Source organism: Paramormyrops kingsleyae, chromosome 20 (genome assembly GCF_048594095.1).
Source record: "Paramormyrops kingsleyae isolate MSU_618 chromosome 20, PKINGS_0.4, whole genome shotgun sequence".
Taxonomy (NCBI): Eukaryota; Metazoa; Chordata; class Actinopteri; order Osteoglossiformes; family Mormyridae; genus Paramormyrops; species Paramormyrops kingsleyae.
In genome coordinates, this window is record NC_132816.1 from 19,993,472 (window position 1) to 20,014,287 (window position 20,816).

Genomic DNA, 20,816 nt, shown 5'->3' on the forward strand with positions numbered 1-20,816 from the left:
GACGTCAGGTCCATCGGAGAGCAGAGAGGTCTGCAGAGCTTTGCTCCTACGTAACAAACATCGAGCTGCAGGGAGAAGTTTCTGCCACTATCTCTCATTCCACCTTTTATTTTTGCTTTAATGTTCTGCACTGGAGCTCCTCAGCAGGCCAATTTCCTTTTCGGAATACTGGCCGTTTTAAACTCGTCTGACACCTCTTTGTTTTTCTTGGACAACTGAGCAACTTTGTTTCCATTTCTGTAATGATACTGATCACCACTAGAACTCAGCTCTTTGCCCACTTTTTAGCATTTTTTTAAATTATGCTGTGTGGGGAGTAAGACTCAGAGCTGGGGGTGAAGTTACACTTTAAATCAGGGGTCTCCAACTCCGGTCCTGGGGAGCTACTATCCAGTAAGTTTTCCATCCTACCTGGCTTCTGATGAGCCACACCTGCTCCTGGTATTTACCTGAGAAGTGGTGTGGCTCATCAGAAGCCGGGTATGATAGAAAACCTACTGGTTAGTAGCTCTCCAGGACCGGAGTTGGAGACCCCTGCTTTAAATAGAAGATCTCCACCCCCCCCCCCACCCCCGCCCCTCCCCACTCTGTAATCAGTGATCAGTTGGTTCCAATTCCAGTGATCGGCCGAAATCGGCCCAAAAACCCAAGACATCGTTGCTCAGGTTTGGATTTCTGTTTGAGTCATCAGCTACAATCCCTTCATGCAAGCATCTGTCCCTGGACTATGGCATTGTGTCCCAGCCAGGTCCTGCTGGACCCACAGCGGACCACATTTGTGCTCCCTCCCAGACAGCCGACATTCTTGCTCCTTTACCCACAGCTGGGAGGGAGCAAAAACATGGACCATCTGTGGGTCGCCAAGGACCGGATTAGGAAACAACGTACTAGGACCCACTCTTCTGCAGCAGGCTTACCAACAAGCTTTTATAACAAACGCTACTTTTTCCGCTTTCATATAAATGTTTATAATGCTTTGACCGTTTAACTTGTCCTGGCATTTTCAGTTAGAGATATTTTCATCAACGGGAAATATAAAAACAAAACTCAAAAATTGTCACATATAATAGTCTGCAATGGTCTGAAAGAATACTGTTATTATTTCTTAATAAATATAAAGCGCATTAAAGAAATTGTCACGATCGTGGGGAAAGACGAGGCAGGAAGGCGAAAATCCACAGGCAAGCGGGTTTATTACCGTGACAAGGACAGACAGCGACGCACATTAATGACAGATCTGGGGAAACTAACTCAGACGCGGACTAAATACACAGGACAGGCTGAACATAACAGGTAACAGGTGATTACGATCGGGAATTAACACGAGGTAACGAGGGGGGCGTTGCACAGGAGGATCGAACGAGCCGGGCGTGACAGAAATGATAAAGGACACCAACCAGCCAGTTGTATTGTCAAAGTTTTAACATGCATATAGATATATATTTTATCAATTTTGCAAAAACATTAGTGAAATATTAATTATACATTATTAATTATTATGGGAGATCCATAATATTGCAAGATAAATCTTTTCTCATTTTCTTCAGTGCTGGTATTCTTAAAAACTGCCTGGGTACTTGAGTGAAAATGTAAACTTCGAGTTCAAAGGGAAGAGACTATGAGTTATAATACTCTGGGATTTTGATTTATATAGATTTGAATTATGTGTATGTCGGTTCTGCTTCCAGCCAGTCTATCTGAGGATAGTTTATCATTTTCTTTGCACACAGAATTTCAGGAACCTACAAAATGCTCCCAGCTTGTGGTGGTAACACTTGGTCTGTTATCAATGTACAGGCTTAAAGGCTTAAATCTCTCAGCTGTTTAATTAGCTGGACATTTTTATAAACTCGCTGGAATTAATTTGTGCACTCTGGATTTTCCCGATGCTTCATTTGAAGACTTAATTGGGAAACAACAACTCAGTAAATAACATGAACAGTGCAAAAGATAGCTGTTAGGAGTCAACATTACTTTCCTGAAATTTAAATGAAGCACAACATTGTTATACGTGCGATATTTGAGAAGTCCTGCTGATGCTGATGACTCATAAGGAGAGTGGGAGGGGCTATCCTACACTTATTTGGACCATTGTGGCTTAGGATTTTCTTTGGCCTTGTGCTCTGTGTATCCTGGCATAGGATACAGGTCTCAGAAAGCCAGACAAGGAAGTGAAGGGACTTTATTATATTAATCAATAACTGTAGGTGAGGCGGCCATTTTAATGCAATCAGCTCAAATAAAGAAGCAGGATATTTTAATCCAAAGAGTGTTATGAGTTAACACCATACATATTACACCCCCGTCCTTTCCCACATCATGGTACATACCATCTTGCAGGGTCTCTTACCCCTTGAAAAGTCTACATGGCCTGGTCCAAGTGAACAGGGTGGCTGCTGGAGGGGGTGTGATAGATCAAAGCGCATCTGTGGCAGTGTGTCCAATCTATGGCATCTGTAAGACGTCTCCTAAGTTGAGATTTGATTCTGTTTAATGGCAGACGGAGTGTTTCGTGGCTCAGGGCACATCGTTAGTGCAGACTTGCTCATTAGCCAAAGGGACTGGTCATCCCGTCTTGTCACTATGTGACAGCCGCCATGTGCTAAAATGATTCAAAACAGATAAAAACGTAAATAAAACAGATTCATTTTTTCGTAATGGGCTGGGCTTGGGTCTTGCATGACATGATCCTTTTTTAATGCTTTTCTTTCAAAGTGTGTTTCTTCCCAATCTGCTCCCTAATTATTGACTAATTATGTATACTTATGTGTGGATCTCAAAAAAGCTGGTAGGTAAAAAAAAAAAAAACCTAAACCTAAAAAAAAAATTCAGTACATTTTATTCATGGGGGAGTGAGGACCAGAACATGGCTGGGCTGTCATTCAGGGCAGCACCGAAGGGTAGAATAGGGTCCCAGACACCTACAGCTGCACCCAATCAGCTCCGTAATTATGGGGTCAAAGGTCACCAGTGAGTGTCTGCTAGCGCATCATATTGAAAATGCGACTGAGGGCGTGACTGATTGGGCTGTGGATGTGGCACAGAGCTTGTTCTTGCATGCATAATAGCGGAGACATGAGCCACCAGTGGGGCCGGAGGAGGGGTCTCACAGCAGGAGGGGCGACACACGTGGGGGGGTCTTGGTAAAGTTTGCCGACCCGGAAAGGGGGGGTTCTGAGTAAATTGTTTGGTATTTTATGCGATCGTCTGTTATCAGAAGGCGCAATTGGTTACATTTCTGGGCTGGGGGGAGGGGGGTGATGTCCCTCCACTCACTGGCCATCAGGTGGAGTCCCCAAATCCTCCTTCGCATAGCAGACTGAGCAGAACACTCCAGAGATATTCTGGGTAAATACAATCACCGGCAAACGCGGCTTGATATTTACAGGGGCAACTAAAAACAGCAGGGATCCACCGTGATGACTAGTCCACCTGCCTTCCTTGTTTATTGTCCCCCAAACGTTATATAATGCTGACTTTTCTTTTCTCTTTCCCCTATTGAATGGGTGTGAGACCCCAACGGTCAATTCAGCTCCTACCTGCAGCCCTAGCATGACCCAGCATGACCCCATACCCCCGTTTGCGCTTGTGCACATGTTTTCCTCTCTGCTGGCACCAAAATGGCGGCTTTCATTTCCCCCCACTGCCATTCTCATCAACCAAATTCGTGTGCCTCAGGGCCCGGTTCACAGCCCCGCCCCCAAGCAAGCCTCATAAAAACGTTCGCAAAAAGAAAGAGAACAAAACAAGTAAACAAACCGCAACATGAGCTAATTCAAGCCCTACAGCTTAAGTACCTTAAAGCAAACAGCATATTTTTTGGGGCACTTCCCCTTTAAATGTTCGCCTGCTGTTCTCTTTGAACCTGATGATGGTGGGGCCAAGAATCATTTATTAAGTCAATGCCTGGTTCCCCGTACAGCACTGGGGCATCTGTTATGTTAACGCAGCAAACGTGAGTACCTTCCACTTTGCTAAAGGGTGGATGAATCAAGGCTGAATCAAAGGGTCTTTGAAACTGAACACATGGTCACTGACTTCAAAGCCACCTGCGCTGAATTACATGGATTGCTTTTCTTTCTAATTTCTTTGACACATAGCAGAGAGCCAGTTTTTAATACCTAGAAATAATGTATTCTTTCTTTCAGGCTGAATCTTATCTCCTAATCCACGGTGGGTCTTCTTTGTAGCTCTTATTATTGAAGTATACTCCGATACTCTCAAAAGATTGCTCTCTATGGTCCAGCGACCCTACAGATAAATTCCTCTCAATAGATGCCGACTGGATGGGGAGGAGGGGGTCCGTTGGTATACTTCACCGACTTGGGGGGGGGCTAAAGCAAATTTCGAGGGTGTTCAAACTTGTAATTTTACTAGCTGGCTGCGTGCCTGATCAGTAACAGAAAAGAATCTGATTCGTTACTTGACTATGGGGCTACATGCCTGGGTGGCTCCTATGAATTTGGCAGGTTCCAGTTTTCACTTTTTGCTTTTATATTGTATCATTGTTATTATTACAGCTATATCCTCCTGCTTGTACCCTGCGATGTGCCCTGTGCTTCTGGAGAAAGGCTCCACATTTGCCACAAGCCTGCACAGAAAAGGAAATTTGAACTATAGCTGGATGAATGGTACTTCTACATCCTTCAGCTGACTGTCGTTTCTGGGGCCCCAGTGCAGTGACTGATTGTGGCCAACAGGGGGCCCCCAAAGCTCAGAGGCGGTAAACACCAGTGACTCTACCCCAAGTGCCTCACAGGTTTCACAGTAAAAGGTGGAGTAAAGTCCCAGGTGTCAAGCAGAGTCACTTCCTGTGGGGAAATTCTGTACAATTTTATTGGTCAGTTCTGGATAGAAAATATACTTTAAAGTTTAACGCTGATCACTAAAGTCCTTCTGGCCTCACCTTTATATGTTTGGTAGCTTTATATCTGTGTAATAAAAGCTATCATGTCAAGTAAGGAGAAATAAAGTCTAATCTCTACTGAGGCCACCAATAGGTTAATTGCAAATGAAGCACAGAAAAAACAGAGATGGGGTTGTGCTGAAGACTTGTGTTGTGTTTTATTCTTTGTGTCAAACTTTCTGAAAAACAACAATCCTGAAGTGAGATCTGCTCTCTCTGAGTAACAGATCATAGCTGGAACTGACCTGTGCCACAGACCTAACAGTGGGACGGGAACCTGGAAGGTTAGCTTAGCCTCTACCCCCCATCAGTGCTCATTTAGGCTCTGTATATTTATTCACACTAATGCTTCATGTCTTCTCTGGACTTAAAAAGTTAACTAGAATGGCAAAAATGTCATGAAGTCAACGCATCAACTATTGAGTTCGGCAAAAGAACCCAGCTAGCATGGAATATCAGTATTTAATGTTGGCCCTGAATCATGAAAAGGTTTCAGGGCGACAATTTTTTGGGGGTTCTGATACAGCCTGAAAAGGTTTCTGTTTGTAGCAGAAGACGTGTAGTGACAGTATTTCGGCAGGGGGGGGGGGATACAACGGCAGCTAATGAAGGGCATTTAAATGAGTCACTGGGGACACAGGGAATCAGCTGAGCTGAATATCAGAATTCCGGAAGAAGCACGGGGACTGGTATCACGCCCAGGAAGCCAGGGTCTGGAACACGAGTCTTGATCTATGACGAAGCCTAAATTATTATCATCATCATCATCATTGAACCTCCTGGAAATACTGATAACTAAAACCATGCAGCAAATTCCCATAAACCCAAAACAATTGAGATTCTTGCTTCAATCCTCCTGGACAATTGCTAAATATTATATGGACTATTTATATTTTCTTTTCTGAGACATAATTGTTTACCAATTATTCTCAAAACACAAAATAACCTGCAATTACGCACACAATAACAGACAGATTTTTTGCTTTCAGATATCATTAAAGTGATACATAGAACAGAGTCAATTATAAAATGAATTCGTGTGGAATGATATTTTGTTACAATTAAAGTGCAATTATAGTATATACAAAGGAGTCTCAGACCAAGTTTGCCAACTTGAATAAATCCAGAAACTCATTTATGTGTTTTTCTGGGTTGTAAACAAATAATTCTGGACAAATATAGTGGCATCCAATAAATGAGATATAACTAAAAATAAATGCTGTTCAGTCACTAAGCGGGACTCTGACCCCAGAATAAACCTTCCTGGTCTTTCTCAGCCCGGTAGCTCTATGAAGATCTCCCGTAAAACCAAGAGAGACCAGAGACGCACGTCTCTCCATTTGTCCTCCCCGTCTTAGAGTATTAGGCACTCGATCTTATATATAATATTATCTTGATTTTTTTAGGTGTGGTTTGATGTTGACTTCTGGCCATATAGATAAAGGGAGGGGGGGTTATTGTATTGGGGGCCCTCTCATCTCTACTTGTGCACTGACTTCTTGTGACCAGCAGGGGGCCCCCTACATATCAGGGCCCCCATGCAACTGTGTGGTTTGAGTGGTGATAAGCACAACCGCTGTAAAGACGACATTCCTTTGGAAAGTCCCATGTCTTGGTCTTCAAAGATAATGGTGGCTAAATTTTACATGCGGTCAGAATTCATTAGCTGATTTTTCTCTGACAACATGCGTAGTGTATGCTTTTCCCAGTTTGATGCTCTAGTGCAGTGTTTCAGAATCCAGTCCTCTGGGAAACCAGAGACAGTCCCCATTTTTGCTCCCTCCCAGGTCCCTGTCAGATAGTCCACATTTTTGGAAAAAAAAACCTGGACTGTCTGTGGGCCCCCGAGGACCGGATTGGGAAACACTGCACTGCACTGCACTGCACTGCAACCGTCTCCCTGAGGCCATGTCGAGCCACAGAGGCCGGGTTCATTATTCTTGTTTACTCAGTTACTGCTTAATTGCGGAGAAGGGACTGTCCTTTGTTCAAACACATAGATGATCATCGCAGTAAAGCCTCCCACTCAAGCTTCAATTCATGCATTTTTTCCTGGCGTCTCTCGATTCTTCCCTTTCGTTCACAATTTTTATTTTTTCTTAAACTGATTGCCTTAATTTTGCATGGCTGTTTCAAGTGGTCTCAAGTGGTTTTTAAGATTGGAGCCCCCCCCCCCGTTTCCCCCCGTGTCTTACCAGCCCACAGTACACTTCAGGTGAAACTGTGAGACAGACCTTTTACTGGTAATTACCTCAGGAGAATTAATTGCAGCAAATAAAGATGTTCATATAAAATGCATTTGAAATTAAATAAGACAGTCATGCTGGTCACCTCATCCTGACAAACAGAATTTATTTTATGCTGGATGGGGGTTTTAATCTCGTAGGTCAGCTGACAGATTTATTTGGAAAAAGTCGATATTTGTGCACAAAGCTAACATGTTTTTTGACCATGCGGCAGGGAAGGGAATCAGCGCAGATGCATTAACGAGAGCTGCGATGGAGCAGACACACTGCTGTGCTCTCTGTCACACGCCACGCGCCCGAAGCACCTTTGCAGGTGCCACTTTTACAGGGGAACCATTTTTCTAGGAGGATGAGGATGTTTATTCATGAATCCATCCATAGGTTTTATCATTTTCCTTCTCCTTTTTAGATGAGATGAAATGAAATGAATTTATTTAGCCCAAAACATCCCACTCTGAAATCCGTTTCAAGTATCGGTGAGCAAATTTCTGAAGTCAGAGTTTATATCGTGGTATTTTAAAAAGTCTCGCATTCCTGCAGAGACGGTGTTACCATGCACACTAAGAAGACTCATACATTTTTTAAATATGTTATGGTAATGAAAAGATGCAGTATGCATATGTTATAGTCAGCTAAAAGCTTTCCGAGCTCATGATGTGCATTTCATGAATTTCTGCTTAGAACATACGGGACGTGTTTCACTCACTTTGGGGGGCAGGGTAATGATTCTCTTTGAAGAACTTTGAAGTCAATGCTAGCCATGCACATTTTACTGGGACTGGCAACCATCCACGCGAGATAAACGTACATTCAGCTGAAGAACGCGCTAGAAACTCACCGAGGCAGAATGAAGCGAGCACCAGCAGGGCAAGAAGCTGCTGTCACGTTCGCAGCTCCGTCGACGGATTCAGACACTCATTATCTGCCAGGTAATTTATTCTGATGGCTTTTAGCTGGATGAAGGACTTGAGAAGATGGGATGATGGTGACCATGGCCTCCCTTCAACCAACCCCCCCCCCCTCCCAACCCAAAAACCTCAACTCTGTTCTCCTCACAATTAAACAGAGGGGGTGGGTAGTGGGAGATGGGAGCATTTGAGATAAAGGTCATAGAAAACAACCTTGGTATGATTGCCACAGGGAGAAGATCACACCATATAGCAGGACTACGATATCACAGGGAGAAGGTCAGACGATGCAGTGGAAGCATGGAACCTCTGCTAGCACAGCCATAGAGACGTTCAGCACTTTTAGCTAGCTATACACACATAAAACAATAAACAATAATCAGTAAAAGGTAAATATCACAAGGCTGAGATTAATAGTAATAATAAGGTGACAGTACACGTTATTTATTACTATAAATCCCAGCCTTCAGTTATTTTTTGTTTACAAGGCTAAGTACGGGTTCATTGTGATGAGCTGAAACGTAGGAAATCCCGTGAAATGTAATATCTTTGATAACCACTGAACCAGCAGGAGGCGTAGTGGTTAGGGAGGAAATGCAACATTACGGGATGCGGCTTCAAGGAAAGCGATTCGCTTGTTGTACCCTTGAGAAAATTAAGGCTTTAGTAAGGCACTTAACCTGAATTGTCCTTGTGAAATACACAGCTGCGTCAAAGGGAAAAAAATGGCTCTTTAATATCAGCTAGGGAAGAAAAATCCAAGCATTTTAGCAAAATGCCTTATACTGCATCAAGTGGCAGTGCATTGATACTGACCTGGATGTTGCACTGAAAAACTCCTGGCGCTGTTGTTGCTTCAATAAGGAACAGTAAGTAGCCAGACCGGGTCCAGTCCATAACCACATCTACTCATCGTTAGCCCAAGGACGCCTCTGTGGAGCCTGTCCCTCTGCAGTCCAGAAGAGCTTAATGGCCCAGAGAAGATTAAGTCACCACTTAAGGATGAGGACAGGTTTTTGGTCAAGCCCCCAAGCGGATTCCTGCTGCAGTAGTGCTTAACCTGAATCACTCCGGCCATATAAAAATGATATTTATCCATTAGAATGAGGTTGTCATGGTGTAGTTCAGAGGGTTAGGGATGTGTCCGGAAGGTTGTGAGTTCAACTCCTCATTGCTGGCAGAATAATTATATCACCGTTCGGCCCTCGAGCAGGTCGCTCATCCCTAACAACCCTGGAGACACAGTCTGAGTGCAAGAATTCATCACATATATGTTTCTTTGGACAGAAGAATCTGATAAATATATATGTCCAGAGAGTCATGTTGGATGAATGTTGATTAGCTGGCGTTTCTTTCTCAGCAGGATGATCAGCAGATTCCTGCCTTTATAGGTTATGGTCAGCATTGGTGCTCTGACCTGATCTCCCTCCAAATGAAGAGTCTCCTCTTATCTCCGCAAAGTTCGGCACATTGATTCCTTCTGTGACTTAATCATGTTTTTCACAAACCGTGAAACTACAATGACAAGGAGTAATTTATATTATTACCGAACCTAAAAGCTTTTCCTTTCCTTCATAAAAGCCCTGTAAACCACTTATGCAATTTTCTGTTATTTCAGAAAATCCTCAGAGACCGGCTGTGGGATTTGGCTGTTATTGTTATGCGAGGGCAGAACGGCAAGAACATCCACTCACTCAACTGTAGGGGGCCTGTAGAGGTGGGGGGGGGGCACTTGGGGTCATTTATATCTCAGGCTCCGTGTGAAAAGGAGGCGCCGCGCGAAAGGGAGGCTCCGCGTGAAAGGGAGGCTCCGTGCGAAAAGGAGGCTCTGCGTGAAAGGGAGGCTCTGCGCGAAAAGGAGGCTCTGTGTGAAAGGGAGGCTCCGTGCGAAAGGGAGGCGGCGCGTGAAAGGGAGGCTCCGTGCGAAAGGGAGGTGGCGCGTGAAAGGGAGGCTCCTTGCGAAAAGGAGGCTCCGTGCAAAAGGGAGGTGGCGCGCGAAAGGGAGGCTCCGCGTGAAAGGGAGGCTCCGTGCGAAAAGGAGGCTCTGCGTGAAAGGGAGGCTCTGCGCGAAAAGGAGGCTCTGTGTGAAAGGGAGGCTCCGTGCGAAAGGGAGGCGGCGCGTGAAAGGGAAGCTCCGTGCGAAAGGGAGGTGGCGCGTGAAAGGGAGGCTCCTTGCGAAAAGGAGGCTCCGTGCAAAAGGGAGGTGGCGCGTGAAAGGGAGGCTCCGCGTGAAAGGGAGGCGCCCGACGGTATGCAGGTATTTCTAGCGTGACATTTCGGCAGCGGGGAGCTGGTGTCTATGAAAGCTGGTAATTGGCGGCCGGTTATTTGTGTCACAACACCGCTAAGAAGCACAGTGATTAGTGTCTTTGCTAATGGCCGGGGGCACAGAGGATTGCAGCCGTGACTGATTTGGGCTTTTAAGAGTATTTCTGTGTGATGCATTGATCTACCCACTGGGCGAATGAACTAAAGACGACGCCTCGATTCCTCAGAGACACACAGAGGGACACAGAGTCTGCAGATCCTCACCTCGCCAGCCTGTGCTTCCAGCTCCTCCAGCACCCTGCTGCCGGTCATAATTAGGTCCTCAGCTCCCCCCCCCTTGTTAACAGGTTGTCCATCGCCATGCGGGTGCCACCAGTGAGGCATGGGCACAAAATGAGCGCTACAGCAGGTGCCATGTCGATTTAAGAGCACAGGAAGCTCTTTCAGTCACTGGAGGGGACAAGCTGATGAACCTTTGAAGGCAGAAATTGTACCGCGATCGTGCTTGTGTCACCCAATGCAGATATGGGTGGCGGGGGGACAATAATTTGCATAAAAGCATTTATATATTTATATAGTGAATGGTTATTGAAAACAGAAGTGAAAAAATCAGGTCCAGAAAGTACATATCCAGACCAAGATTTTGTTTTAGCCAAGCAGTGGAGTATAATGAGTCTTTTTGTCAGAATACTCAACAGATTGGTTGAAACAAAATTTTGGTCTGGATTTTTACTTTCCGGACCTGAACATTCCACTTATGATTGAAAATAATAAGTGCATTTAGACAAGAAAGAGGATACAGTCAGTGCATAAACACTCACCTTAAGGACAGAGACACAAAACACAGTCCAAGGGAAGTACGGCAGGAAGGAGCAGCGTAAATTACACCAAAACAGAGTATAAACATGCAGGCAGAAACTCGGAGCACTGCCGAAATTCCAGTAGGGCTGCGTTTGCCAAATGCATAGCTGCAAACAGCGCAGCCGCTCACATAGTTGGAACCATGCAACTGAACGGTTCCAATTATGTAAGGTTCTAACGGCAGCTTTTGGTAAACATACCCCAGATTAGACTGATGCGTCTCATCTCTCCAAGCTGCGATCCTGGGCTTTTGACTGACTCAGGAGTAGCCGCCCATCTTTCAAATCGCCCATCTTTGAGCCTAGGAGCCAATAAGAGCGGCCAGCGTCACGGCGTAAGCCTCACGAGCGATTTCAGCCGTGCAAAACCGGTCACTGGCAAATGGGCAGAATCTGCCAACATCCCACAGTCAAACGTCAAAAGCAGAGAGCCGTGAATCCAGGTATTGTTACAAAATTAAGACAAGCCGGTTTTTGGATGGCATCATTCAGTCTGCGGTGTCGCCCATTTGCATAGCTGGCATCCTTCAGCTGGTACTGAGGTCGCCCGTGAGAATTGGATCAGGCGAGACAGCGTCCTGCAGAGCTGCCGCCTTCCCCTCAGTGGGCTTATCAAAGCAAATGTTGCCTCCCTGTGTCACCTGCTGTGGAAACAGCCATCGTTGGCCACGGGTGACAGCAAGCAGGCAGGAGACGGGTAGTGAAGCACGACTGTGGCAAACAGGACTGTCATGCTGTCACGTGTGGGTATGTCTTTGTCATGTGCGGGGAATTCTATCCCAAAGCTGTTCTCCTTGTAGACCCTCCCATGTAGACCCTCTCCTCTCAGGACATCCCTAAGCTTTGTGGTCCTTTCACACTCCTCTCCCTCTCTAGTCTGTCTCTGTCTTACATTCTAACTCTCCTAATCATGGCGTATTATGCCGCTGAATAAGCAACCATAATGCTGCAAATCAGAAATGTGAGAGGATTATGGGAAAATAGGACATTTGGTGGTTCGGATATGGCACAGCCAGACCACCTGCAGCTCAGGATAGGAAATCCGTCTGAGGCTAAGCAGGTCTGGGCCTGGTCTTTACTTGATAGGTAAGCTGGGTTGCTGCTGGCAGAGGTGTTGGTGTGGTCTACAGGTTAACCCACCTTGTGGTCTGTATGGATCCCAGTGCATTGACCGGGACACTGTGCTATAAAAATGGTGCCGTCCTTCGGATGAGACGTAAAACCGAGGTCCTGCCTCTCTGAGCTCATAAAAAAATCCTGGGCATCTTTTGAAACAGGAGGGGTGATAGCCCGATGTCCTGGCTAAAATTGCCCATTGTAGCCCTTTCAAATCTGGTCTCCTAATCATCCCCTATATCTAACTGGTGAATTCTCTCCTGGCATGGAATGGCTGCCGTCACATCATCCAGGTGGGGGCAACACAGGGGTGGTGGTTGAAGTGGCCCCTCATTGCTTCTGTAAAGTGCTTTGGGTGTCTTGTAAAGCGCTATATAAATGTGACGTTCATTCATTCACGGAAGAAAGGTATGCCAGAATGCACATACATTTTGTTTCAGTTCAATCAAGCCCTAGGATCATTTTAACTTTCTTTCTTACCACAATTTTGCCCTGGGATCAATAAAGTAAATCTTAATCTCAATCTTACCACCCTGCCCAGGAAGAGCGGGTACTCTCCGTCAGCTGCCAGTGCTGACGGAGACACACGGCAACTCCAGGGTCCAAATGATTTTTTTTAGGGTTATGCATATACAGGGGTGCCACTAGAGATTTTGAACCCCATGAAAGCATATCATATTGGGTCCCCAGCCCAGACCAATCCAGGTATGTTCCAATGTTTTTAGAATCCTCATAACTTACCTCCTTTCGGCGCTCCTGTGTATTTACGTAAACCCCTTTCCCTGCACCGAGTTTAGACGATCCGTCGGAACTGTTTTTCTTCAGACCGCCAGCAGGTGGCGCTTTTATTTCATTTCACCGCATATTCCCCTTGCAGAATCGCATTTTCAGGACACATAACAGAAGTATTTTCGCGAAGGCAAAACATACCCAACAGGCAACAAGTGCAAACAACGGCAGAGGGTTCTTATGAAAAATAAGTTTTTTTTCCTTCCTGTTCTACAATTTAAGCTGAATCATGCAGTTTTATTGATGGATTAAAAGTGCCTTTTATCGACACTGGATTGCTGTCTGTGTTCATTTCCTCTCCGATGTATTTCTTCCTTTCTTACTCTACCTGCAAAAAGCCCTTACAGCCTCCCTTTTAAAAACGCCCCAGCTGAATAACAACAGCACAACCCATAACAAAGGACAGGCACACATTGTTGCATAGCAACAGTGATTTTTTTTTTATTATTATTATTGTCTTCTGTACAAAATCATACACACATTCAAAGGCGAAGCAGTCAGTGACGGCCAGTCAACTAGACACACAGGAAATAACAACGGTTATCAGGAGTCATTGAGACACACGGCATGCGAGAATAGACAGAGTGACCTACAGGGGCCAGAAACTACAGTCATCTAGTGTAACGCTTCCAAACCCGGCCCTCGGGAACCCATGGACAGTCCAGGTTTTAGTTCCCTCCCAGACAGTCCACATTTTTAAAAAAACGTGAACCGCCTGGGAGTTCCTGAGGACCGGGTTGGGAAACACTGATCTAGTGCAAGGAAGTCTTCGGTGAAAGATCTCCCTTCCCCTCCAGAAGAACAGAAGTCACCAGAATGACATCCCATGACACAATAACTATGAAATGGTGCATGTCACCGAAGACCCCCCCCACCCCTATTACTGGAAGCCCAACACCTCTAATACCAACAAGACACCCCCCCAAATTGCCACTACCCCGTACTAGGTTTAAGTGCTTTGAAAAATAAGCAAGAAATGGGCCGACTGGTCCATGTTCTCGGGTTTCTCAGGTTTCTAAACTCCGGTTCCACACTATGGAACCTGAACCCCTCTAATAAAGACGGGAGTGGAGCGGAATACTAACCTACCGAGGGTCAAGCAGCACATGTGGTCATGTAGAGAAATGAGAAACGCCTCACCCTGCCTTTGGCCCTCAATGTGCCATGGAAGACTTTTCACTAATTTCTGGTAGAAAGCTGCTGGTTTAGTGCCCAACTCCTACTTCGAAGCCTCACTGCCTTCCACTCCTGGAGATTCCATTCTCAACCTTATCCGCTATCACGTAACATCCCCAAATATGTCCCATCAGGTGTCAGTCACAGCTCAGGTATAATTCACATTCTCATGTCAGTCTCGGGCCCTAGGACTGTGTCTCTGGTAATCCAGTTATGCTGTGCAAATGCTGCGAGGACGTTTCGGAACGATCGGAGCCATCTAATATGTTACTCCTGCTGGCCTGATCTTCCTACGTTTATACCTGGGGAAGCTGAAGAATAGCAACATTGTGTATCCCAAACTGTTGATTTCAATGGTTTTGGTTGTCATAGAAACAGAATGAATAGAATGGTTAGCAACGCTGAAAGAATTGTGTGCTGGGTGGGCAGCTACATTGCAATGATACTAATCTTTGTTATTTTTATGATAAAACTTATTTTGTTACTCATGATAAAACGTAATGATTAGAATATTAGACATCTCATTGTTTTTATATCTAGATTACTGTGTTTATTTCATTATATCAATGAAAATGAAAGTAATTTCTTGTTATTTCAATTGTTTATCTGTGGGCGGCCACACAAGAAGTATTTTCTTACAAATACAGCTTGAGCCATTGTTGTTATGAAGGAAGGTTAGGTTGTTTGCATAATGAACTCACTTGTCAACATGAAATCATTGAAAGAAAATCTGATCACTGTCAGGACTGGTGAGAAACGTATGGATCCAAAACATGTCAGCAAATAATAAGGAGAGTCCTGGGAAGACAACAAAGTCAGTCGCTTATGGCTGCGGCTGACGGAGTCCATCAGAAAAGGTCCTACAGGGAACTGCCCCTCTCGTGGATGATCATTTCTGCCAAGCTGTGAGCAGCCAATCGGAAAGCGATTCATCAGTCGCGTTAGGAGACGGCGGGTATCTCGGCAGCTCAGCGGGCTGGCGACGCGTCTGCAGAGCTCGGAAGTGTCTGTTTCACACGTCCATATTTCACTGACGCCCAATGGCTGCGGCTTCTCCCGCCACCGGCTGGTGCGACCGTCCGGCGTAAGACACTGTCGATCGGCGTCGCCTTTTTTCGGGTACACCCTGCGAGAGTGCGTGCTTAAAATAAACCGTGTTACAGCCAAATGCTGGGCTGAGCTGTGGACCAAAGGCATCGGCCATGGACATGTAGACAGAGAACTTCTCCTACCATAGAAGTGAGGAATGTGATGCAGATTATGGGCCGCTAGCTGTATCCCGTCATATATAAGCGGTCGCAAGGCTGTGTGGTATAGCTCAAATACATCAATTAACCTCCATTCATTTCTCAAATGAACAAAGGCTGTAAGACAATTCAATTATTCAATGAATACTTTTCTAATTTATATAGCGTCCTTCAAGATCACTTTTCCCCCCTCCCTTCCGTTGAATATTTTAACGTGTCTGGCTCTGAAACATTCTCTGACGAGCCGGCAGCTTTCTTTTCACCGTACGGGTCCCTTGGTCCCATTTGGGAAAGCTGGAAGTGCCAAGGAAAGGGGCAACTTCCATTGGCGTTCAGCAAAATGGCCGCCGTTGACGCCTATCACCCAACTCCAAGCTCAAAATAAAATCCAGAGCTCTCCTCAACGCCATCTTTGATCTAGGCACCACAAAAACCCTGCCTGCTCATAAGTGACCATAAGACACTGAATGGGACATTGGTAATGTTAGCTTCAGTGCTAACTGAGACCTACAGCATGTATAGGAACACATGGGGAACACAGTCTTCAGTAAGTAAAAGCCCCGCCAGGGAAATGCGGCCTGTGTGGAAAAGCAGCACCAACAACGCACACCCTAAAATTAACATGATCACAGGTCGTAACATTTACAGAATGGACAGAGCTCTTTTGGACACGTACTGTGAAAGCCACACAGCTGAGATGTTCACTTCGGTAGGGGGCCTTCAACAGAGCGGCTGCCTTGTTAGTGCCAATCTTCCATGTCTGGCAGATTTGTCCGGCTGTCTGGGCTGGACCTTGACGTCTTGCAGATCTGTCCGGCTGTCTACGCTGGACCTCGACGTCTTGCAGATCCTTCCGGCTGTCTGGGCTGGACCTCGACGTCTTGCAGATCCTTCCGGCTGTCTGGGCTGGACCTTGACGTCTTGCAGATCTGTCCGGCTGTCTACGATGGACCTCGACGTCTTGCAGATCCTTCCGGCTGTCTTGGCTGGACCTCGACGTCTTGCAGATCTGTCCAGCTGTCTGCGCTGGACCTCGAAGTCTTGCAGAACCTTCCGGATGTCTACGCTTGACCTCGATGTCTTGCAGATCCTTCCGGCTGTCTACGCTTGACCTCGACGTCTTGCAGATCCTTCCGGCTGTCTGGGCTGGACCTCGACGTCTTGCAGATCCTTGCGGCTGTCTACGCTTGACCTCGACGTCTTGCAGATCCTTTCCGGCTGTCTGGGCCGGACCTCGACATCTCACAGATCTGTCCGGCTGTCCACTACTTCATTGTGACGCTTGATGGATGTGCAAACCCAAGGACCCTTATTGGTCCTAAAAGCCATTCTCTGGTCATATAACACAACGTTTCTTATGCTTTAGAGGAGCACATATAGAGTTTGAAATCAGTTAACCCTAAACAACAGTTAAGGGTATATTATGCAGGAGACTGAGTGTGAATGTCTTGGAAGACATTCCTGTGGGTTGTGTCATATATAACTATCACTGGGGGTGGGATTGGCGCTGCTAAACAATCACGTAACCGCTCACTAATACTTTACCGTGCTAGATCAATCGACTGATTGAATGGGTGAACAATAGGCTGGTAACGGCCATTGAGCCAAAAAGTGACGAAGGCGTCTACACGACAGCAGGGCACATCACGATGGTGTGAAAAAAGAAAAAGAACAATGGACTTGCTGCTGAAGATGGCTGCTGGTTTTTCCAGATTATTCAGATGGAATGTCGGGAACTGCTCCGCCATGACTAGAGTATGACCTAACCCTTCCACGACCCCGAACCCCTCAAGCTTTGTGCGAGTCACCTGACCTCCAAAGGGCAAGGAGGCTGCCGGCGATGCAACGAGGAGACAGGTCTCTCTGGGGACATAACGAGGAGACAGGTCTCTCTGGGGACGCAACGAGGAGACAGGTCTCTCTGGGGACATAACGAGGACACAGGTCTCTCTGGGGACATAACGAGGAGACAGGTCTCTCTGGGGACGCAATGAGAAGAGAGGTCTCTCTGGGGACATAACGAGGATGACTGTGAAGCTGGCTGCGAAAACCTCTTCCTGCCAGATTTTCCGCATTTGGGGGATCGTGTGACGAACCGGAATGACAAAGGCTGCTATCCTCAGCGAGGTCGGGAGGACTAGGGCCGGGGGCTTAGGAGTTTTGGCAAGGCTGATGGGGAATGGTGGGGCTGGGGGGAGGCAGAGTCTGGTCTAACACGGGCCAGGAAGGAGCCCGGACGGCATGCACTGAAAAGCTCGCCCCAGCCGACGTCCTGTCTCCATGGAAACGCTTTAGATGACGTTGTCGAAGAGCTGCATGGACTGCATGATGTTTTCATCCTGAAGAGCAGGGGGGGGGGTCAAATATGGACACGCAGGTCAGCTGGCAAACAGACCACACTTTGGGTACAAAACTGAAAAAGGTTAGAATGTTTAAGGCCTGCTGTCGATAGTAATGCGAGCTGAATTCTATCTGTATTCATTTTCCCCAGCAAGCCTCATGACAACATCTCATTGTGATTTAACCATTCCTGTGGTGGCATTGAGAGCCTAGCACAGGATTGCTGCTAAAATGCAGGTGCTCCGGCGCACCCTGCTGGAGAATCTCTGCAAGGGTGGCAGCACATGACATCACACAATGAAGCGCATACTGCAGTTCAGGCAGGAAAATGGCCACCTAATTACTCCCCTGTTTAGATCAGAGGACCCTGTCTATGGGGGGAGCATAGTTACAGGATACAGGGTAACCTCTTCCTGTGGACCCTTCAGGCTTTCTGGGAATAATCTCCGACTGCACTCCAGGTATCATGCAGTAATGTTGAGCTGACATCGTTTCCGGCCCATCAAATTCAAGTCACTTACATCCATTTAAATTCTTTTATGATCTCCTCTGTTTCACTCACGGGAATCTGCATTTCACATCTATCAGGTCAGGATAAGATGAGCGCAATGTAAACAGCAGCTCTGCTGACCTTTTGGCACGACTCGATGAACTCGTCGATGGTCACCACTCCGTCATTGTTACGGTCCATTTTCTGGCAGAACAGAAGCATATCAAGGGATCACCAAATTTTGCAGAAAGCACAAAGAATTTCCCTGCGATGCATTGGCATACCATCCAGGCTGCACCTATTCTGCCTGGGATGCCCCCCCCCACCCCCGCCAAAGCCTGTTAAGGGACAACGATGTCACCTGGAAGAAGTTTTCCACGTGCTCCTTGGGGGCATTGTCCTGCATGCATGGATAAGTCCACTTGCCCATCATGTCATAGATGGACTTCATGATGTCCAGCATCTCCTGGGAGACAGATAAGATACGTTTTGCCTGCTGAAAATCCTGAGTGTTTGAAGGTCAAAGAGACAACAAACCACCACATCTAGGCTCCTTATTTCCATCACTTGTCCTGTTTTGGAATTATGTTCAAGAAACCACCAAAACTGTCATATTTCAGACACAAAAAAATGCGTGGTAGATGTTCCAAATCTCTGAAGAGTTCTGGGTGGGAGGATAAGTGATAAAATACTGAGTAAATTCCAACAGGCCCATGACCCACAACAACAGCAGCGGGATGGTACTTCCCCTCACCTCTTTGGTAATACAACCATCCTTGTTGAGGTCGTATAGGTTGAAGGCCCAGTTCAGCCGGTCATTAATGGAGCCCCTGAGGATGATGGACAGGCCCATGACAAAGTCCTGTGACAGAAATTTGGTTGAGGGCAGGTTTCGTTTTTCTTTTTTTAAAACATCGCACAGACTGGAAATGAAGTTCTATCACGTTGTGTTTTCTGTCTGACGGTGTAACTTCAGGTGGGTTGCCCTAACACTGAAGATAAAGTCCCAACAACAAGCTAAGTGCATCGGACCTTTGTTCTTGCTTCAGCGTATTTAAATTTAGCATATTAAGAATTCATCCAAATATGTTAAACCTTTCAACAGGCAAACCGCATGTCTCAAGACTCGGCAGAAAGAAAGAGGAACTCGAGCTCACCTCAAAACTGACAGAGCCATTCTTGTTAGTGTCAAATGCTTCAAAAAGGAAGTGTGCATATGTGCTGGAATCTGGGAAAGAAATGGCACATCTGCATAAAATATGTTACATTTGGACGAATCACCGATTGATGATACACACGGAATAATCAAACCTCTCGGAGTATTTAAGGTGCTATTGTCCAAAGCACCACTGTCTAATACCATGAGGAACAGCCTGTACCTCTGGTAGCAACTGACATTTTATGTGGAAGAGCTGAAATTGCTGAAATTGTTTGGAAGAGCTGGAATTGAGAGCAGTGTTTACAAGTTACTATCCCTGCTGAAAAGATTCTCACAAGAAATATACTAAACTGTTTTCATAAATATTTTACTAAGCAAAAAAGCAGACTGTGATACTTTAAGCTACCTTCAAGAAACACATATTGTAAAGCAGCAAAATTATGTTAAAATACGTTGAATTCAATTGATTTTTGGTAGCTCTTTGCAGATGTGCTTAGTTCAGGTCCAGAGAGTAAAAGTCCAGACCAGGATTTTGTTTCAACCATCTAGTTGAGTTCTCTGTGACTGTGATTCTTTATGCTGAACTGGTGAGTTGAAACAAAATCTTGGTCTGGACTTTTACTCTTTGGACCTCAATCACTCACCTCTGGCTCCACCCACCTCTGGACTGTGTTTAACAGACACTCACCTCCCTGGGGGAAAAACTGCGAGTAGATGAGCTTGAATGCCTCCTCATTGACGATTCCACTGGGGCACTCCTGTGATGGGCCAGGAAACACGGTGTTAATGGTGGACAGAGTTTTAACCCCCCCACACCTGACCAATGCCCATCAAAATGCCCACCAAATGACAAAAGTCTTATTATTTGGTTTACATTAGTGCCCCTCTCCCCTTAGTTCCATTAGTGGGAGGGGATCCCTGGATCACGTCAGTGTTCACTTGGGACAGGGTCATAAAGGGAGGAAAAGGACGCCAGGGCAGTGCAGGGCACGAGACAGGGGTGCCCCCAGGATAGGGTGCCAGGGCAGTGCAGGGCACGAAACAGGGGTGCCCCGAGAATAGGATGCCAGGGCAGTGCAGGGCACGAAACAGGGGTGCTCCCAGGATAGGATGCCAGGGCAGTGCAGGGCACGAGACAGGGGTGCCCCCAGGATAGGATGCCAGGGCAGTGCAGGGCACGAGACAGGGGTGCCCCCAGGATAGGGTGCCAGGGCAGTGCAGGGCACGAAACAGGGGTGCCCCCAGGATAGGATGCCAGGGCAGTGCAGGGCACGAGACAGGGGTGCCCCCAGGATAGGACGCCCATTAGCC

The 20,816-nt window shown here is 46.3% G+C and overlaps 1 protein-coding gene across 6 annotated transcripts in view; it reads right to left on the reverse strand.

Moving 5' to 3' along the window:
• Nucleotides 1–13,518: 13,518 nt before the first annotated feature.
• The window catches only part of kcnip2 (Kv channel interacting protein 2), a 69,946-nt gene continuing 62,648 nt past the window's right edge, over nt 13,519–20,816 (reverse strand). For all 6 annotated transcript variants that reach the window (XM_023820575.2, XM_023820574.2, XM_023820570.2 and 3 more), the window contains 6 exons: nt 20,194–20,263; nt 19,504–19,574; nt 19,101–19,208; nt 18,708–18,812; nt 18,488–18,550; nt 13,519–17,855 (listed from right to left, as the gene is read on the reverse strand). In XM_023820575.2, coding sequence (XP_023676343.1) covers nt 17,808–17,855; nt 18,488–18,550; nt 18,708–18,812; nt 19,101–19,208; nt 19,504–19,574; nt 20,194–20,263 — 465 coding nt within the window. In that variant the 3' untranslated portion in view covers nt 13,519–17,807. The remainder of the gene's footprint in view (nt 17,856–18,487; nt 18,551–18,707; nt 18,813–19,100; nt 19,209–19,503; nt 19,575–20,193; nt 20,264–20,816) is intronic.